The following is an 18226-nucleotide window of genomic DNA, read 5'->3' as shown; positions in this document are numbered from 1 at the left end:
AAAAAAAAAAAAAAAAAAAAAGAACAGTAGGGAAATCCTTTCAGAACCAAGCATTTTCTGATCTTAGTGGTTTCCATCTTCCCTACACCCTAACTCCATTCCCCATGTTCTGGTTGCTGGGAGGTGAAACCAAACAGGGGCCACTTCCAGTGACTCAGGCCCCAGCTGCAGTTCCTGGTTGTAAGGCTCCCAGAATCACCTTGCCTAACCAGGGAGACTGGAACAGCAGCTTTTCTGAGCATCCGCACAGCAAGGTAAAGCAGGAAGAGCCAGAAATGGGGTGAAAAACTCTCTCTACTTTTGACATCTCACTGTCCTTGCTCTGGGGGCCTCCCTAGATCCCAGATTCTGAAGGCCACTGATGTCAAGTTAAGGTATTGACACTTACGCAATCTTGTTGACTACGGCATCTTCATCATCCACTGCAAGAGACAAAGACACGGGCAAGAGGCAGCACATCAGTGGGCAGCTCTGGGAGCTAAGAGGGTTATAGGATGCCCCTGCCCACAAACAGAAGCAGAGGTGGAAAGGAGGCCTTTCACACCGTCAGTCCTACAACCTATTCTCCAGCCAAGGTGGTAGTACACATTTGTAACCACAGCACTAGGGAGGCTGAGGAGGGCGGATCTCAGGGAGTCTGAAGCCAGCCTGGGCTACGAAGTGAGTTCAATAGCCTAAACGACAAAGCAAGACCCTTTCTCAAAATACCAGGGAAAGAAAGAAAGGGAGGGAGGAAGGGAAGAAGGAAGGAAGGAAGGGAGGAAGGAAGGAAGGAAGGAAGGAAGGAAGGAAGGAAGGAAGGAAGGAAGGAAAAGGAGAAAAGGACAAAGGAAGAAGGGAAGAAAGATAGATCCATTGATCAGAGGTTCTAGGTAGACAGAATATAAATATTCACCTACATCTCTCCCTTCTTGCCACATCTCTCCCATCACAGGTTCCTCTTTGATACCATAAACAACTGATCTGTGAAGTGTATTGTATCAGTGGCTGGGTGAAGGAAATGGACTGCAGGGAAGGGAAGAGGGGAGATTCACAGAAAGTCCCTAGGGGGGTTACATGAGGGTAGCTGCTCATGAAGCAATCACAGGGGAGCAAAGGCTGGGACCAGGACAGGATAATCTGAGCAGGCTGTGGGGCTAGGGACTGAGGCGAGTATGTTCCCCTCTCTATCAGTCACACAGTGACCTCAGGAAGAAAAACTACAATCTGAGGACACTTATGATTCTAAAAAGAGAAAGGCTATCCCCACCAGGTGCTGAGAGCCCAATGACCAGGGAGGTGTCTGGTCCTGGTTATGGGAACAGTGGGAGAGATGACACTGAGCATGTGCCCGCGGTGACGTATGTTCTGCAGTTGCCCACTTCAGGTTAACCAAGGGTCCTCATTTGGGCCACATAATGACAACAGACTGTGTAGACATTGCTATGCCCATTTTGCAGGATGAAACTAGTGATTAGAAAAGCTACATGACTTGCCCCTCAGGAGCTTGCAGACACTTCCATCTACAGTCCCCACTATGCCACTGCAGCCCCACCTGAGGACAAAGGGAAGCTTAAAAGGGGAAGGCTCCAGGACAGCCCAGCAAAACCACCTCTCCTTTCCCCGAAGGCACCATCACCCTTTCCCCTGAGGCTGGCTCCGTGGCAACAGAAACTCTGGCAGAAGAAAGAGAGATTGCAAGTACCTGTGGTGAACTCAGCAGGCTTCTTGAAGCGCGTCAGGAAGATATGGCAGAGGATGTAGAGTACCGCAAACAGAAGTATTGAGATCTGTGGCAGAAAGTGAGCTAGGATGAGAAGCTCTAATCTCTAGCACATTTCACAATCCCGAGGGCCTTTCTGTTAAATCCTTGGGGTGACTTCCTCAAAACAAAGCTCTATACTTCCTGGGATGCTATCTTTACTCCCTTCTTGTCATGGCCTCAGGGGCCTAAAGAAGGACCAGACAAGGTCAGTCCCACACACACAGGAAAACAGCACCCTGCCCAGCCCTACAAGGGATTTTCTGGGGGACAATAGCTTCAGCCCAAGCCTCACTGATACAAAGCAAACCCCTAAGATGCACATACTTACACATCTAAAACAGGCCACAGCACCAGAGGGCGGGTACTTCAGGCAAGTTACATGAAAGGGAAGCAGGTCTGAAGACAGATGTCTGCCTTGTCCTCCTGGCATATCTCTCTGTCTCTGTCTCTCTCTTGTACCGGGTGTGGACACTGAACCCAAGGTCTTTGCACTGACCTACATCCCCAGCCCATTTTTATTTTTTATGATGAGACAGGGTCTTTCTAGGTCACTAGAATACCCAGGCTGGCCTCCAACTTGTAACCCTTCTTCCTCAGCCTTCCAGAGTGCTGGGACTATAGGCACACTACATGGCACACTACGCTCACCTAATTCCAGCTACTGTCCTGGCAAGCTCCAGGGAGGGGAATATGTAGGAATCACGTTTCTAGACTAAGTTGGAATTTCTACTCTTTCGGGGGCCCTGAAAGATCAGGTCTGCTTTGGGCCAAACCAGTCTCACTTAATACTCCTTTAATCTACAGGTAGGCTTATGTTGGGGTCCAACATCTTCAAAGTGCATCATCCACTAAAGGCCATCAATCTCTGGACTCTACCTCAAGTGACATCCACCCTTAGGATCAGGCCTCTCAGAGCTATCACACACCCCTGAATGGTGGATCTCCAACTGACAGTGACGGCAGAGTTTGGCCAGGTTAATCTTACAACATGTACTACATCCTACCAAATCTCCAGTCTCTGCTGTTACCCAGAGAAGCCACTAGTCAGCTTAGCTCCACAGTCAAGATCAGTGAGTCTCAAGAAAAAGTATTCCTGGCTAGAGCTGGGTGCAGTGGCACAGGCTATACCAGCATTTGGGAAGCTGAGGCAGGAAGATCACTATGAATTCAGACCAGCAGGGGCTATATAGTGAGTTCAAGGCCATGCTAAACTACATACTTAGACCTTGTCTCAAAAAATAAATAAAATAAATAAATAAATAAATGAAAATTATCGAACCCGACACGGTAGCACATGTCTGTAATCCCAGCACTCTGGGAAGCTGAGGCAGGAAACTGCAAGTTTAAACTCAACCTGGAGCCAGGTGTGGTGGCACATGCCTGTAATCCCAGCACTCAGGAGGCTGAGGCAGGAGGATCATCATAAATTCAAGGCTACCCTGGATTATATAGTGACCTAGTGAGGTCCAGGCTAGCCTAGACTATATGTTACCTTGACTAAAAACCCACAAACAAAATGAAACAAAAAAAAACCCCTGCTAATAAAGATGTTACTGCATTTGAGGTAGGCTATAAAGATAACATCAATCCAGTCATGGTGGTGCACGCCTGTAATCCCAGCACTCAGGAGGCTGGGGCAGGAGGATCGCTGTGAGTCTGAGACCAGCCTGGGCTACATAGTGAGTTCCAGGTCAGTCTCAACTACATAGTGAGACCCTGTCTCAAAAAAACAAAAAACAAAAAATAAAAAAATTAAAAAAAATAAATAAATAAAGACAAGATCAGCCTCATGAGCTAGGCATGGTGGTGCATGACTATAATCCCAGCACTCAGGAGGCTGAGGCAGAGGATCACTGAGGCCAGCCGGCACTACACAGTGAGTCCAAGGCTAGCCTGCCCTATAAAGTGAGACCCTGTCTCAAAAAATAAAAACAAACAAGATCAGCCTAGTGTATCTTCTAGTCTCCAAGAGGAGTTCACTCCACAGGGAATCTACCTGCATACAGCTATCTACTTTAAGAAGAAAAAGACGCAGAAGAGCCATTTGGTTTAGGAAAAAGTTGCAGCTTTTGACATCAGGGGAACAGAACCACTTAAACTGTAGCTGCAAGATTTTTACAGCTTGGTGCTAGACTTGTTGAATAGCGAGGAAAGCAGAGTTCCACACATTTCCAGCAAAGGCCAGGTTGTTCTGTAGCCACTCGATGAGAGTCAAGTGGGGGAGGTACCTGAAGACTTCAGGCTGCCCTTGGCCAGCACTGATGTCCTCAGCTAATGGCGTTAAAAGTTGGGGGAGACATCCAGGAGGCTGCTTTCTGTCCAAGGTTTCATCCCTCCCAGTTCTTTAGGAATGTGGGCATCTGCATCTATATGGCCTCAAGGCCTAGGCGTGCCTCTGCAACATGGCCAATGCCCAGTGCCACCACGTGAACTTTTCTGCCAAGGAGCACACAAAAAGGTTTCCTGAAAGCAGATCTCTACCGGAGTCACCACAGGGACTGACACATTTCTTACTCTCCAGTACTTATGGACATGGGCACACCTAGGTATATCCTGGTACACTTTACCCGTTTTCCAATCTAACTATGCCCAAGATGGCCTAAAGCCCAGCCTGAGAAAAACGTAAGCTGACTCCATCAGTGCCTTCCCCAAACTCATAATACTTTTTTATATCCCTCCAAACTTTTTCTCGTTTGTTTAGAATTTGAGGGGGATGCCTACTGTGGGGAGCTCTGGACAAAGGGATGAGAACAACAAGCAGGCCAAAGGAAGGTATGACTCCCTAAGCGCTGCTAGCTGCCCCTAGCCCAGAAGGGAGGAGTCCATCGCTGTGCGGTTCAGCTCCTGTTCTAGATGGCAGCGACAGAGTAAGGAATGGTGGTCTGTCGTGCTCTGAAAGGACCACTCACGGAGGACACTGGTGAATGGCTGGGAAGCTGGAAAACCAACTCTGCAAGGGTTTCAAACAAACACCTGTGAAGGGGCTGAGATGGGTGTTTTGTTTGCTCGAGGCCCTTGGTTCAAATCCCCAACACACACAAAAGGCAAAACAAAGTAACAATGTAAGGAAAACGAGGGAACTCTGGTTGTTCCCCATCTCCGCACTTTAGAATCCACCTCAACAAGAGTCCTTTCTTCCAAACTGAGAGACTAACCAAGTCCCCCTTCCGCCTGCCACCACTACAACTCCCATGTCTCTCCTGGAATCCAGTTCGGGGTGATGAAGCCTCTCGCCCGCATCCAACGTCAGCTGCGGTTGCCCTCAACCCAGTTTGCGGGGGACACTCAATCAGCCCGCTCAGGCAAACCCATCATCCCTCTCGGACTTTGGGACTAGGCGGGCTCGCTAGACACTGCCTTCGGAAGACCCCAGCCGGGAACAGCCAAGGAACAGGACAGGGGAGGGACGAGCCGCGGAGGAACGGAAACCCGCGGGCTTTGTTTACCGCACAGGGGCCCCGCGGATCCCACCGGGGACACCAGCCCTTCCTTCCGTCGGGCCCGAGGGAGACCCGGCGGCGCCGGACCCGGGGGGCAGTACTTCGCCCCTCGCACCACACCCGTGCCTCCCACCTTGGGCCGGCCCCTTCCTGCCTCGTCCAGCACTCACGATGCACTCGCGGACCTTCTCGTGGAATAGCTGCTCTCGCACGGATAGCACTTCATAGTCAGCCGCTTCCATACTCGGCTCAGCATGACTGGAACGGGGGTGTCTCCGGGCCCGGGGAGGACGAGCGGGGTTGAGCCGCCGCCGCCGCTGAGCACCCGGACCCAACCAAGGAGCCTTTCCGAGCAGCCGGCGACGGAAACTCAGGGTAATCTGGGGCTCGGATTCAGTTGTCCGGACGCCCCGCCCTTAAAGGGGCAGACACCAGCCTGGCTCGTGTTAAAGGACGCCAGTCTCTTTATGTTCCCTCCCCTTTAAGGTCGGGCCACGGTCACGTTTCAACGCAAACGCCAGCCACCTTAGCTATTGCTTCAAGAAAGCGTCAATTTAATCCTATCATTTTTAAGAAAACAAATGACGACACAAGGGGTGGGCGGATTTCTTCCAGAGAGTGGAACTCATTGGCTCAAAGGGAGCGGCCGCTCATCGCTAGATGAGCGCTTATAGGTTTTCCGTGGAAGGTGGTGTTCCTTTGGGCCTACGGAAGCTCTTCCTAAAACTAAGCAACTCTTCACCTCCTGTTCTTGAGAGGTGACAGTTTCTGGATTTTAGTAGCAGCCAAGGTTTTAGATTGAACAGTTTGGAGCAAACTAGGCGGGATGTGAGAATTCCCGGCGGTTCTAAAAAAAAAGGCAGTTTTCCAATCAGTGCCCTCACCTTTGCTTCAGATATCCTTTGAGTCTGAGCCTTAAACTTATGCTGTATTTCAGCCCCTCGAGTTATGAGGGCCTGTGTTTGGGTTTCTGCAATCTCGGCCCTGGGGCTAAAGAGGAGATTCTTTTTCAGGACACACTTAGAAACTTTAAAATTTTGTATGTGTGGGCAGCTGTTTGTCTGTATCCAGACGTGGACTGTATTTCCTTCCCCAGGACACGCATTTCATCGTGACTTGCGGCCGGCGGACGACTTTTGTGTTAGAAGGGAAAGTCTAATTGTGCAGATTGGAGGCTGCGACAAATGTTATTATCCTTAACACAGTCGCTTGATACTTTTCGTTTGGGGGCGAGACAGGCTTTATGGAGAATTTAAACTGCTGGAGCAAGTGAAGTGCTTTAAAATGTTTTTATGGAACTTCTCAGTCTCAGATTGCTGGGCTGGAGCAGGCATTGCTGGTTGTGGGGCCCCCAGGGCTGTCTCTGCTCGTGTGTGACCCTCACTTCTCTTGTCCTTCAGATTGAAGGGAGGCTGGACTAGGTGACCCTGTGTTCACCTCCATGCCTTGGAATCTGTAATTCTCAAGCCTGTCTCTTTAACTGTTTACCTGCCACCAAAAAAAAAAAAAAAAAAAAAAAAAAATTGTATGTGTGTCTGAAGTTGGGAATTTGAATCTGAGCTTATTTTCCTTTATTAATTTGTCCTCACAGTCAGAGGATTTTAGATTTTGTATGGATGTTTTGACCTCATCATTTTCTTTCACTAGTTTGTCCGGAGATAAGGGCAACCAACCAACATCATTATATTTTCCATTCTGCCAGAAATATTCAAACGTTTCATATATGGAGTCGCTAAATTCCTTTCATCTCACAAGGAGTGAATTAGGATAGTCAAATGGATCTACACTGTGTATTACTTTAAATAGTTCACATCATGGACTATCAGTATTCCCCATAGTACAAGAAGGAGAGACCGTGGCATCTTTAGGTTTTATCAGAGAGCCAACTCCAGGAAACCTTAAAGCCATTAAAGAATTTCATCTTTACATTTCTGCTTCTCTAAAGCCACTCCCAGTACCAAAATCTGTATCAGTGAGTGCTTACTAAAAAACAGATTTAATGCAAGTTATATAAATATATAAGGATTTACAAAATTGGGTCACAATGACTGCCCACAGTGGCAGGTGTGGGAGAGTACAAAAGGCTGTCAGCACAGTGGAGTTCTGAAGGATCCAGTCAAACACCTGGGGCTCACTGCAGTGTCCTGTGTGAGTCCGTATCAGGAGGCCAAAATGGTATGTGCTGGGCCAGGCATGGTGGCACACACCTGCAATCCTAGCACTCAGGAGGCTGAGGCAGGAGAATTGCTGTGAGCCTGAGACCAGCCTGGGCTACATAGTGAGTTCCAGGTCAGTCTCAACTACATAGTGAGACCCTGTCTCAAAAAAGAATAAAAAAAGCAGTTGGAGGAGGCTGAGGCAGGAGGATCTCTGAGTTTGAGGCCTGCCTGGGCAACATAATGAGTTCAAGGCCAGCCTGAACTACTGTACATAGTGAAACCCTCTCAAAAAAGAAAGAAAAGAAAAGAAAAAGTAAATCAAGGACTGTGGTTATAACAATGGCAGAGTACTAGCCTAGTGAGCATGACTTGCTGGGTTGATTCTAGCATGAAAACAAAACACAGAAACACACATCAGATCTTGTTCTTTCTCAAAGACAATCCAATAGTGTTGGGCCAGTGGGCTGAAGTGAGGTCCGGTCAGGTGAGGTCCCTCCCAAAGAAAAGAACTTGCATGGAGTAGATGTCACAAAAAAGTAGGAACCAACTTTTATTTTACAGCATCAGAGCATGAGAGTTGGAGCTGCAGCTCTAGAGCTTGAGAGCTGCGTGTCTTTATCAGCTTTTCTGAGATACAGTTAGACAAAACAGCTGTGGTAGCCAGGGATTCAGCTCAGTGGTTCTGCTACCTGCCTTGTAAGTGCAAGGTCCAGAGTGCAATCCCTGGTACTAAAAAGAGAGAGAGAGAGAAAAAAAAGAAGAAGAAAGAAAGAAACAGCCGTGGGACCTTGCATAGGCATGTGATACATGTGTGGTCATCCCTGCTGATTTATTACTATTATAACAAAGTCTAGGGCCAGGGATTTAGCTCAGTGGTTCCACCACCTGCCTCAAAAGTGCAAGGTCCTAAGTTCAATTCCCAGTGCAAAGTTTGTGTTCTAACGTCAAACCGAACCTCTCCCCAAGTATACAGACTTCATATATGTATGTATAAAACACAGTCTGTCATGTGCTTGCTTTAAGTGACAGAGTTGTGTCCTCAGATGCTGCCCAGGCTTTGACACATATCACAGCAGCCCCCTACATCCCACCCTTTTAAAAACCAGGGGGCTGACACTTCTTGCAAATGGCACACAAGGCTGTCCTGTGTGCCCAGAGCCCACAGAAGTGATACAAGGAAAAACACATAACCAACAGCCTCATTCCTATTGCAGGACCATTGAGAGCCATGCAGCTCCAGGTGTATCTTAGAGATTCCTATCACTGGGTCTGGGGCCCTTGTAAGGCCTGGATAGTGGACACCTCTGTCCATCTCTTGCAAGTCCTCTTTTATTTGTTTTTTTTTGTGGTCAGGAATAAAAACACAGCATTCTCCATGTAGGAGGGCACAAGTGCCTCCCTATGTTGTAGTCAACAAATTCAGAGCTGTGTGGTTCTGTAACACCATCTTTTTTATCTGGGATCTTTTATCTATGAGCAACATTAGAGACTGGTGTGTAATATTTAGGCCCTGCACCATGTATTGAGCTAGAACTTTAAGTTGGAGGGCTAGGTCTATAGTCCCTGTACTTGGCACCAGCAGTGTCACAGGATAAAACCATCAGGCCATCCATTTGACACGGTGCCATCTAAGTTACACAGTGTCCCAATTGTGGGGTATCTCTTTCAGAGTAGGTCTGATAGTGTCCTTAATATAGGGATAACCCCAGGTGTAATGCCCCATGGCCAACTGGTAGAGCCACAGGCCCATAAGTCATCTGCCACAGGCCAATCAAATGGGCACTGTATTTATGAGTTTATGGCCATCCCACCAAGCATTTGTGTCATTTATCTGTAAGGTATTGTTACACAAGTGCAGGGGTCTTAATCTCCACTGACATATTGACCTGTTCTTTCTGTCATCTACCCCCAACCATTATGTATCATAGCCTCTAATATGTGAGGGGTGGTTGTGTTTTTCCAGATCAGCACCTTAACTGTCTGGCATTGCTGATCCAAGGCGGGTCTAATATGGTTTTGTCATCGCCAGCTGCACGGAGATGCTGGTGCAATCTTTATGGAAGGTCTTTGGCTGTGCCCATTGGGAGTGTAGTGCATACCCAACAGCGCAATTGCTGGTGCACACAAGCAAATGTGTGCCCATGAGACAACACTGTTGGCTTAGCTCATCCTTGTCAGAAGGACAAGGCAGAAAGAGAAGCCACTATGGGGAGGTCTTGCCCTTTGGGGAGGATGCAGGGCCCATATTCATCCTTCGTTAAGATGGTGTCCAGGATCATTTTACTTCCCGGTTTAGAATACCAGTCCTGTATCCTCTCTGCCACCAAGGGCAAAGGGGTTGAACCCAGGTTGGACCCCTATCTCTACGGGAAGAGGCCAAGCAGCCAGTGTTACTTGTATTTTAGGATGGTGGCCCGGCATCAGGTGGAGCACACAGGGCTGCACCTTTATGGCATAACGCAGTCCTTTCCCTCAGGGCATTAAGAGGAACACCCAATTTCCAAGTAGGGGGTTTGTGAGCCATTCTCAAGTTCATTGATATTTAGTCCCTTGCCTATTAGGCTGTAGCGTGGGGAGACTCAAACATGCAAACTGGGGATATTGCTGGGTGGCATTGCCGCCTGACTCGCAAGCACAAGGTCCTGAGTTTGATACCCTGTACTGAAAAAAAAAAAAAATATACAGAGGTTCCTTCTCATGCATGGCAAGTAACCACAATGTCCAAAACTTGTCCATTGGTTTGATTTTCCTGTTTGCTTGTCCTAACCTCAAACCAGGCCTGTATTGGGTACTTAGTCTATATTTCCATAGTCTGTTGTCTCTCTTTTTTTTTTTTTGGATACCCGGGGTCAAACTCAGGGCCTTCCGCTTGCAAGGCAGGCACAGCACCACTGAGCTAAATCCCTGGCCCTGTCGATGATTTTTTTTACAGACATGTAAAGCAGCATATACAGTTGCCAACTGTTTCTCAATCAGGGAATAGCTGTTTTCAGTTCCTTTCCATAACTGTGACCAAAAGCCAGTAGGGTGTTTTTGCTTCCCCAGCTTTTGCCATAAACCTCTGCCATAAGTAACCTCATCCACATTTATAGTTAGGGTAAAGGCAGGATAGAACTAACAACTTGAAGGGCCTACATTTGAGCAACTGTCTTCTTTGAGTCCTGGAATGTAGCTTCCACTGCATCTTTCCAGTCCCATGTTGCACTCTTTCGAGTCATCTGATAATAGAGGGTGCGACAAGGTGACTAGGTATGGAATGAACATCCACCAGAAACCTAGCAAGCCTATGTACACTTGTAACTGGTGTACAGCTGTCAGTCTAGGGTATGTCTGGATCTTATCAATTATTGTATCAGGGATTACTTTTGTCTTACTTGACCAGGCAACACCCAAGAATTTGACAGATAAGCCAGAGCCCTGAAACCCTGACTGATGGCCTATTTCCAGACCAGCAAAGCTTTTTTTGCATTGTGTGTGGCAGCTTCCAAATCTGCAAGGCAATCAGAGATTAACGTGACATTATCAATATAACAGAACAAAGAAACAGTGTGGCTTGGTCCACGTGGCCAGATCCTGGGCCATTGGGCCATTGCACAAAGTTGGGCTATACATATAGCCTTGTGAAAGATTTATTGCCTATCCTCCATGCAACGGAGAAGTTACTTTGTTTAGTTCCTGGTAGTTTACAGGCATTTTCTGGGTCCCATCGGGCTTCTAGGCAGACAGGTCACCTTGTAGCAATGTCCACTCATACTGGATGATGGTGTGGTCGTTTGAGCTTTTGTGGCCATCCAAAATCACTTTGTCCAGGAATGTGCTATAGCCATTGCCACCAACACCCAGGCAGCCCTCCCATGGTCTGCCCCGGCTTGCAGTCAGAGCTCCAGCTCCTCTGGCAGCATCTGCAGGCAGCCATAGTATCGTGCACAGGAAAAGGACTACTACAGGGAGCAGTAAATATCTGTCCCACGTTTATTTTATGTAATATATCTATCAAGTCCAGATAGCTTGTTCATTTTGTGACTTTCTCCAGCAAGTCACCTAGGTTTGGCCTAAGTGTGTGGGCTGTCTTTATCTTTGGGCCCCTTAGCCATTATTGCTGATCAGGGAGCAACTGCTTCCATAAAGACAGCAACATGTCTATGGGCTGCCTGCCTATCCAGCTTCTCTGGATCTAAATCAGCAGTTATCAAATCTGTCGTTTTAGCATTGGCTTATCTTCAAGGGACCAAGAATCTGTTCCTTCGGATTAGTCTTGCTTGTCTCAAAGCCATAACAACCATATAGGCATTGTCTTATTATCTACCCTTTCCTGGACAGCAGAATTTGGAACACCCGATGGCTCACCTGGTGTGTGGGACTTACTTTCTGAGAGGAGATAGCATTTTTTATTTCCTCTAGCATGACTTCTACAGTTGCCACAAATTGTTCCAAGCTATTTTTGGTTTGTTGTAATTGGTTTACTTGGTTTTGTTTTGTTTTGTACCAGGGATCAAACTCATGACCTTGCCCTTGCAAGGCAGGCGTGGTGCCACTGAGCTAAATCCCTGGCCCTAATTCTTGGACAAGACCTTTTATCTCCTGTCTCACATGGTGGAAGAGACTGAAAAAACAAGCCATCCTTCCTGCTGATTTACTGTGTGGAAGAATAATTTGTGTCTTCAGCATTTTCAAGGTCGATAAAACATCTCTGGGTGTCAGGCCAACTGCCTTCTAGTTTCCAAGCTGCCGAAGAAGTTGTTACCATAGCCAGAGGGAGGCAAGGAGATACATTGTAGTAACGTCCCTGGGTGTGGGCACCCACCTGACCAGCCTGCCAACTATTCCAAGTGTTGGGCCAATGGGTGGGCTGAAGGGAGGTCCGGTAAGGTGAGGCTCCTCCCAAAGAAAAGAACACAGAGGGCTGGGGATTTAATGCTCAGTGGTGTCACTGCCCACCTCGCAAGCACAAGGTTCTGAGTTCAATCCCCTAGTACCAAAAAAGAAAAAGAAAAGAACATGCATGGAGTAGATATCACCAAAAAAGCAGGAACCAGCTTTTATTTACAGCATCAGGGTAGCATCAGAGCATGAGAGTTGGAGCTGCGTGTCTTTATCAGCTTTTCTGAAACACAGTTAGATAAAACAGCCGTGGGACCTTGCATAGCCATGTAATATGTGCGTGGTCGTCCATGCTGATTTATTATTATTATAACAAAGTCTGTCGTGTGCCTGCTCTAAATGACAAGAGTTCTGTCCTCAGGTGCCCTCTGATGTCCTCAGACACCCATTCTTTGACACATCTCACAGTGGCCTCCTACAAATCACATCTAAAAATTCACCTGTCTTAAATAAACCTACAAGTTTTGCTGTCAGAAGTTGCCAAATGGTGGCCTGTTTGGTTTGTCTCACAATTTTTTTGTTTTGGTCTGGTTTTGATTTTTTGAGACAGGCACTCACTATGTAGTGTAGGCTGTTCTTGAATTTGAGGTCCTCCTGCCTCACCTTCCTGAGTGCCAGGATCATAGACATATGCCACTGTGCCCAGTTTACCTTACAGATTTTTAAAAAACAAATTCAATGAAACCTTTTTTAAAATTTATTGTTCAATATTTGTTTGTTTGGTGTGTGTGGGGGTTTTGTTTTTTGGGGTTTTTTTTTTGTTTTTGTTTTTTACCAGGGATTGAACTCAGATTCTTGTGCTTGCAAGGTAGGAGGCAGAACCACTGAGCTAAATCCCTGGCTGGTCAGTGTTTTGAGATGCTATCTCACTATATGGTTCAGGCTGGCCCCAAACTGACTATGTAGACCAGGATTACCTCAAATTTGCAGTGATCCTCCTGCCTCACCTTCTCCAGTGTTGGGATTAGAGGCATGTACCACCACACCCAGCTAAAAGAACATTTTCAAATTAGGAAATTAGGGCTATGTGTGAGGGCCTACTCTTGTAATCCGAGCTACTTGGGATGCTGAGATAGCAAGATTGGAAGTTCAAGGGTATCCTGCACAATTTAACCAGACATTGTCTCAAAATAAAATGAAAAGGGCCTGGCATGGTGGCACATGTCTGTAATCCCAGTACTTGGGAGACTGAGGAAAGAGGATCCCTGTGAGTTTGAGGCCAACCTAGGCTACATAGGGAGTTTAAGGCCAGCATGCACTACATAGCCAGACCCTATTTCAAAAAGAAAAAGAAAAAAGGAGGTTGGGGAGGTAATTTAGTGGCAGAGTCTTCTCTAGCATACAGGAGCCTCTAGGTTCAATCCTCCATATAAAAACTAAATAAACAAACAAAACTTGCTCTGGTGGCACATGGTTGTAATCTCAGCACCTGTGCAATTCAGTGAGACCCTAGAGAGAAAGAAAGGGAGATTTTGAGCCTAAAAGTAATCTGAATTAGTCTTTAACAGATCTTGTGAACCCTTATTTACAAATCCCTAATAACTATGTTTCCCATTACAAATAACTTTATTTCTAATTCTGTGATTAGTGTCGGTGAAGGACTCTCTGTTTACCGAATTAACATTTGGCATACTACACAAAAAAAGAACATGTAAACTGGGCATAGTGGCACATGCCTGTAATCCCAGCACTCGGGAGGCTGAGGCAGGAGGATTGCTGTGAGTTTGAGACCAGCCTGGGCTACATAGTGAGTTCCAGGTCTGTCTCACTATATAGTGAGACCCTATCTCAAAAAACCAAAAAAAAAAAAAGAACATGTAGGGCCAGGGATTTAGCTCAGCGATTCTGCTGCCTGCCTTGCAAGCACAAGGACCCGAGTTCAATCCCTGGTACAAAAAAAACAAAAACAAAACAAAAAAACACGTGTAAACTCTTTTAAGTCCTATTTACAGCTCAGTATGGTGTATATCACCTGTAATCCAAGCATTCTGGGAAGAAAGAAAAGAGAAGAAAGGATTTTACATGCATAACAGTGGAACCTTGAATTACAACCAACCTCACATATGAACAACTTGGGTTATGACCAAAATATTAGTTTTAACTTATGACCAAAGTCTTGAGTTACAACCTAAATGCCAGCCTTTCCTGTGTGGGGTTAACTGAGAAATCCTGGGCCAAGGTCTCTGTAAGGACACTGAGATGTGCCTGGAAGAAAGTGGGGCCTAAAATTATATATAGGAGAGGACTCTGAAGGCTGTGTAGAGGAGCCTGAGCCTCGACTGAGCCTGTGCTTGATGGCACTGCCACTATAGCAGAGTCCACAGGCTCGCAGGTAGGCAGTGGTGAGGTTGAGGAACCGCTGGAGGAACACTCAGAGGAACTTCAGCAGCTTCTGGCTGAGCAACAGAGAGTGGCAGTTGGGGAGCTTTCTGAAGAGGAGGGGGAGCATCAACAGTCAGTGCAGCGAAGTTCTTCTAAAATAAAAGAAATCCTGAAAAAATGGATAGAGCTACAAACACTTTTAGAGAGAAGACCCACCCAGACAGAAAAAGCCAGTTGTACTCACTTGCCTAATGACAATGTCATGTCATACTACTGCACAGTGTTAAAGAAAAGATGGAAATGAGCAACCTAAGACTAGTTTTCACTTCTGAAAAGATTGAGACCTAATGAGACACAAGCAGGTCCTAGCAGGCTACAGACTTTCCGAAGGAGAGAAAAGACAACAGAGAGCCAGTTCCCCATGTTCTTCTAGAAGGGGACTCTCCTTCCAAACAATAACCACTTTCCATTTCATCCTCCCTTCCTGCAAGCCAAAGTTGTCAACTTGAATGGTGAGTATAGTATGACATTGTTTCTGATAAACTAGGCACATTTTACAACCTTTTGGTGAATACACTAGGAAAATTATTGGTGTTTCTGGCAAATGACACCCATTATACAACCTTTTTTTATTATGAAAAGGTTAAGGGGTGCTTTGGGCGATTCGGAATGCATTATGGGTATTTCTATTATTTCTTATGGGAAAAATAGTGGACTTACAACCAACTTGATTTACAACCAGCCCTCATGAACAAATTGAGTTTGTAAGTCAATGGTCCGCTCTTCTGATGAATCCTTTTTTCTTCAGGACTGGGGATTAAGCCCAAAGCCTTGTGCATGCTAAGCAAGCCTTCTATCACTGAACTATACTCTCACTTCCTTTTGATTATGTATTTTTAGGTTTGTTTTTGTTTTTGTTTTGGTACCAGGGATTGAACTCAGGACCTTGCACTTGTGAGCAGATGGCTGCACCACTGAGCCAAATCCCTGGACCTTGGTTATGTATTTTATTTATTTAGTTAGTTTTGTTTTGGTACCTGGGATCAAATTTGGGCCTTGTGCTTGTGAGGCAGGCAGTGGAACCTCTGAGCTAAATCCCTGGCCCTGGTTATGTATTTTTAAATTTTTTCTTGAGCTTGTTTGGAAGTTCTAGCTGAAGTGTATAGCTACTCCTGTATCCTTGGCTGAGAAAGTTCCTCCTCTATAGGAGGTGGTTGTCTTCTTCTACAAGCACCCAGCTTTTGGAGGAATACATATGAGGTGAGGGAGGAAGGGGACACTTCTAGCCAGCCAGATCAGCCAAATCAACCTTGGTGATCAATGGGGTGTCACCATTGGATTACCCTCACATCCTTAAATTTTATCTTGAAATGATGTCTTACTAAATTGGGATCCTCCTGCTTCAGTCTCACTGGGTAGCTGGGATTACAGGCATACACGACTGTGTTCAACTTCATCCTGCTCTTTCTATCTGCAGTATTTAATCTAGTGCAGTTCTCATAATAAACAAGCAATGTTTGTGGATTTTCTATGCCCAAGAGATTAGTTACCTATTGTTAGTGGGAGAAAAACACCTTGACCCATTAAATATCAAAGTCTTGAAAGCAAAACAGAGAAGGGCATTTAGCCAGACTGAGCCTCCACTGTTAAAACATCAACAGACACTTTACATTCACAAAGATTAGTTTATTCAATGTTACAAGGGCCATACCACATGAATCTTTTTTTTTTTTTTTTTTTTTTTTTTTTTTTTGGTGGTTGTGGTACTGGGGATTCAACCTACAGCCTTCACATTGAACTGTATATCCCCAGCCTAGGCTCGAACTTGTGATCCTCCTGCCTTAGCCTCTGAGACTACTGGGATTAAAGGTGTGTACCACCACACTTGGCTTTTTTCTTTTTATAAATGAATCAGTTCAGGGAGTGGCAAACAGCAGCAAAACAGTTTCTCTGAGGTTTGTTGTCCAGATCCTGCAATATAACAATGTAAGAAAGAAAATAAAGGGAAGTTGTTCTCCAGAATTTATCAAGGATATCTGAAATGAGAATTGAATCTGATGGGGAGAGCAGAGAGAGTTCAATGCAGAAAAACGATGTGGCAAGTGATGCTTTCTCCCTGAGCCCTAACTCTGCATGGGAGGGGGTGGCTTGAACCTGCAGGCTCATGACGACTACTGGTAACCCCGGAGGTCTCCATGGAGCAATGCACCAGTGGAACAGAGCAGTGAATACAGCAGACTGCAGTAGCTGTTGAGTTATTTGGGTTTGGGTGGCCCCAGGAAAGGGTAATTTCACAGTAGCCATGTTGGAGAGGGGTCAAAGTTGAGCTAGGAACTCAGAGCTGTGGACTGGCTCCATCAAGAATCTCCCAGGGTCAGGGTAAGGCAGAACCAAGTTGAAATCAGCAGTAGGTCAAGCAGTCAAGATCAAACCCACAGAGAGCTAAGTTCAAGTTAGCAGGAGATACATGGTGTGTTGCAGGGTGAATGAAACAGGTTCCAGCCTCACAGCTAGAAACTAGCCTGAGCTTTAGAACTAAAGGTGCAGGCTTGCTGGAATTATCCACTGCCTTGTAAATCTACAGCCTGCTTGTTGAGATTAATCAATACAGATTTGGATTCTCTTTGCCTACTTTGTAGCTACTTACCTTTCTTTCTTTCTCTCTTTCTTGTGTGTGTGTGTGTGTGTGTGTGTGTGTGTGCATGCGCCAGGGAAGAAAATCAGGACTTTGTCCTTGCAAGGCAGGCACAGTGCCACTGAGCAACATCCCCATTCTTGCCTGCCTACTTTGTTTACTGGTGACAGCAGAGACACACCTTGAAGTGAACCTTTTTTTCCTCTTATTTTCTCCTTCTTCCTCTCCTCCTCTTTCTCTTTTTCTCCTCCTCCTTTTTCTCTTGCTTTTATTTTTGTTCTGATTTCTTTTTTCTTGTTTTTGTTTTTGTATGAATGTGACATCATTTCTAGATTATTTTGTTGTTGTTCTGTTCTGTTCTTATTTTTCTTTCTTCTCTCATTCCCTCCTGTCTTCTTCACCAGTTTATCAAAGTTTTCATAATCTGCCTTTGTTCTCTAGCCTTGCTTCTGATCTCTCCTCCTCCTCCTCCTCCTCCTTATTTCTCTACTGCCCACACCTCTTTTAAATTCTCTCCCCTGAGTGTAAAATTGCCATACAGAGAACATATTTACTATATTACAATTTTCTGGTTTGTTTTAGAGTTTGTTGTATGATCACAACCTAGTTCATATGGTTAAAGGTGGCATGTTAATAATTACCACAGTTTGTCATTTTGGGGGCTGTATTTGATGCTATGGTTGTTGCTGATGGTACTACTTTAGCCAAGGTAACATAGTTGTTCTAATTGATTGTTCTTTCTGTTGTGCCAAGACTGAGCTTACCTAAGGGTCATAAACAATACTATAGGCCAGTGCCAATGAACCAGGGGCTGGGCCAAATAGGCAGCAATTTATCATCCCCAATAAATTAAAGAGGTAGGATCTTGCAACAGACTCAAAACCCAAAAGCTAGCTATACCTGGAAGACATTTCTGAGAAGTAGTCATTTCCTAAATGTTCTAAGTACTAGCAATAAATGTACTGGCAATAATCAATTTATAAGAATCAACCCAGAAATTAAATTAAAAAAAAAAAAGAAACTGGGTGTGGTGGTGGACGCCTGT

The 18226-nt window shown here is 45.7% G+C and overlaps 1 protein-coding gene across 4 annotated transcripts in view; it reads right to left on the bottom strand.

Moving 5' to 3' along the window:
* The window catches only part of Lmbr1l (limb development membrane protein 1 like), a 15767-nt gene extending 10088 nt beyond the window's left edge, over positions 1 to 5679 (bottom strand). For 2 of the 4 annotated variants that reach the window (XM_010623611.3, XM_033763554.1), the window contains exons 1-3: positions 5355 to 5679; positions 1685 to 1769; positions 389 to 422 (exon numbers count right to left, since the gene is read on the bottom strand). In XM_010623611.3, coding sequence (XP_010621913.1) covers positions 389 to 422; positions 1685 to 1769; positions 5355 to 5426 — 191 coding nt within the window. In that variant the 5' untranslated portion in view covers positions 5427 to 5679. The remainder of the gene's footprint in view (positions 1 to 388; positions 423 to 1684; positions 1770 to 5354) is intronic. The other 2 variants (XM_010623608.3, XM_010623609.3) reach the window with 2 other exon arrangements.
* Positions 5680 to 18226: the final 12547 nt, after the last annotated feature.

Source organism: Fukomys damarensis, unplaced genomic scaffold, assembly GCF_012274545.1.
Source record: "Fukomys damarensis isolate Sample0158 unplaced genomic scaffold, DMR_v1.0_HiC HiC_scaffold_15, whole genome shotgun sequence".
NCBI classification, from domain to species: domain Eukaryota; kingdom Metazoa; phylum Chordata; class Mammalia; order Rodentia; family Bathyergidae; genus Fukomys; species Fukomys damarensis.
The sequence above is the reverse complement of the archived record's forward strand: the minus strand, read 5'-3'. Positions and strand labels throughout refer to the sequence as shown.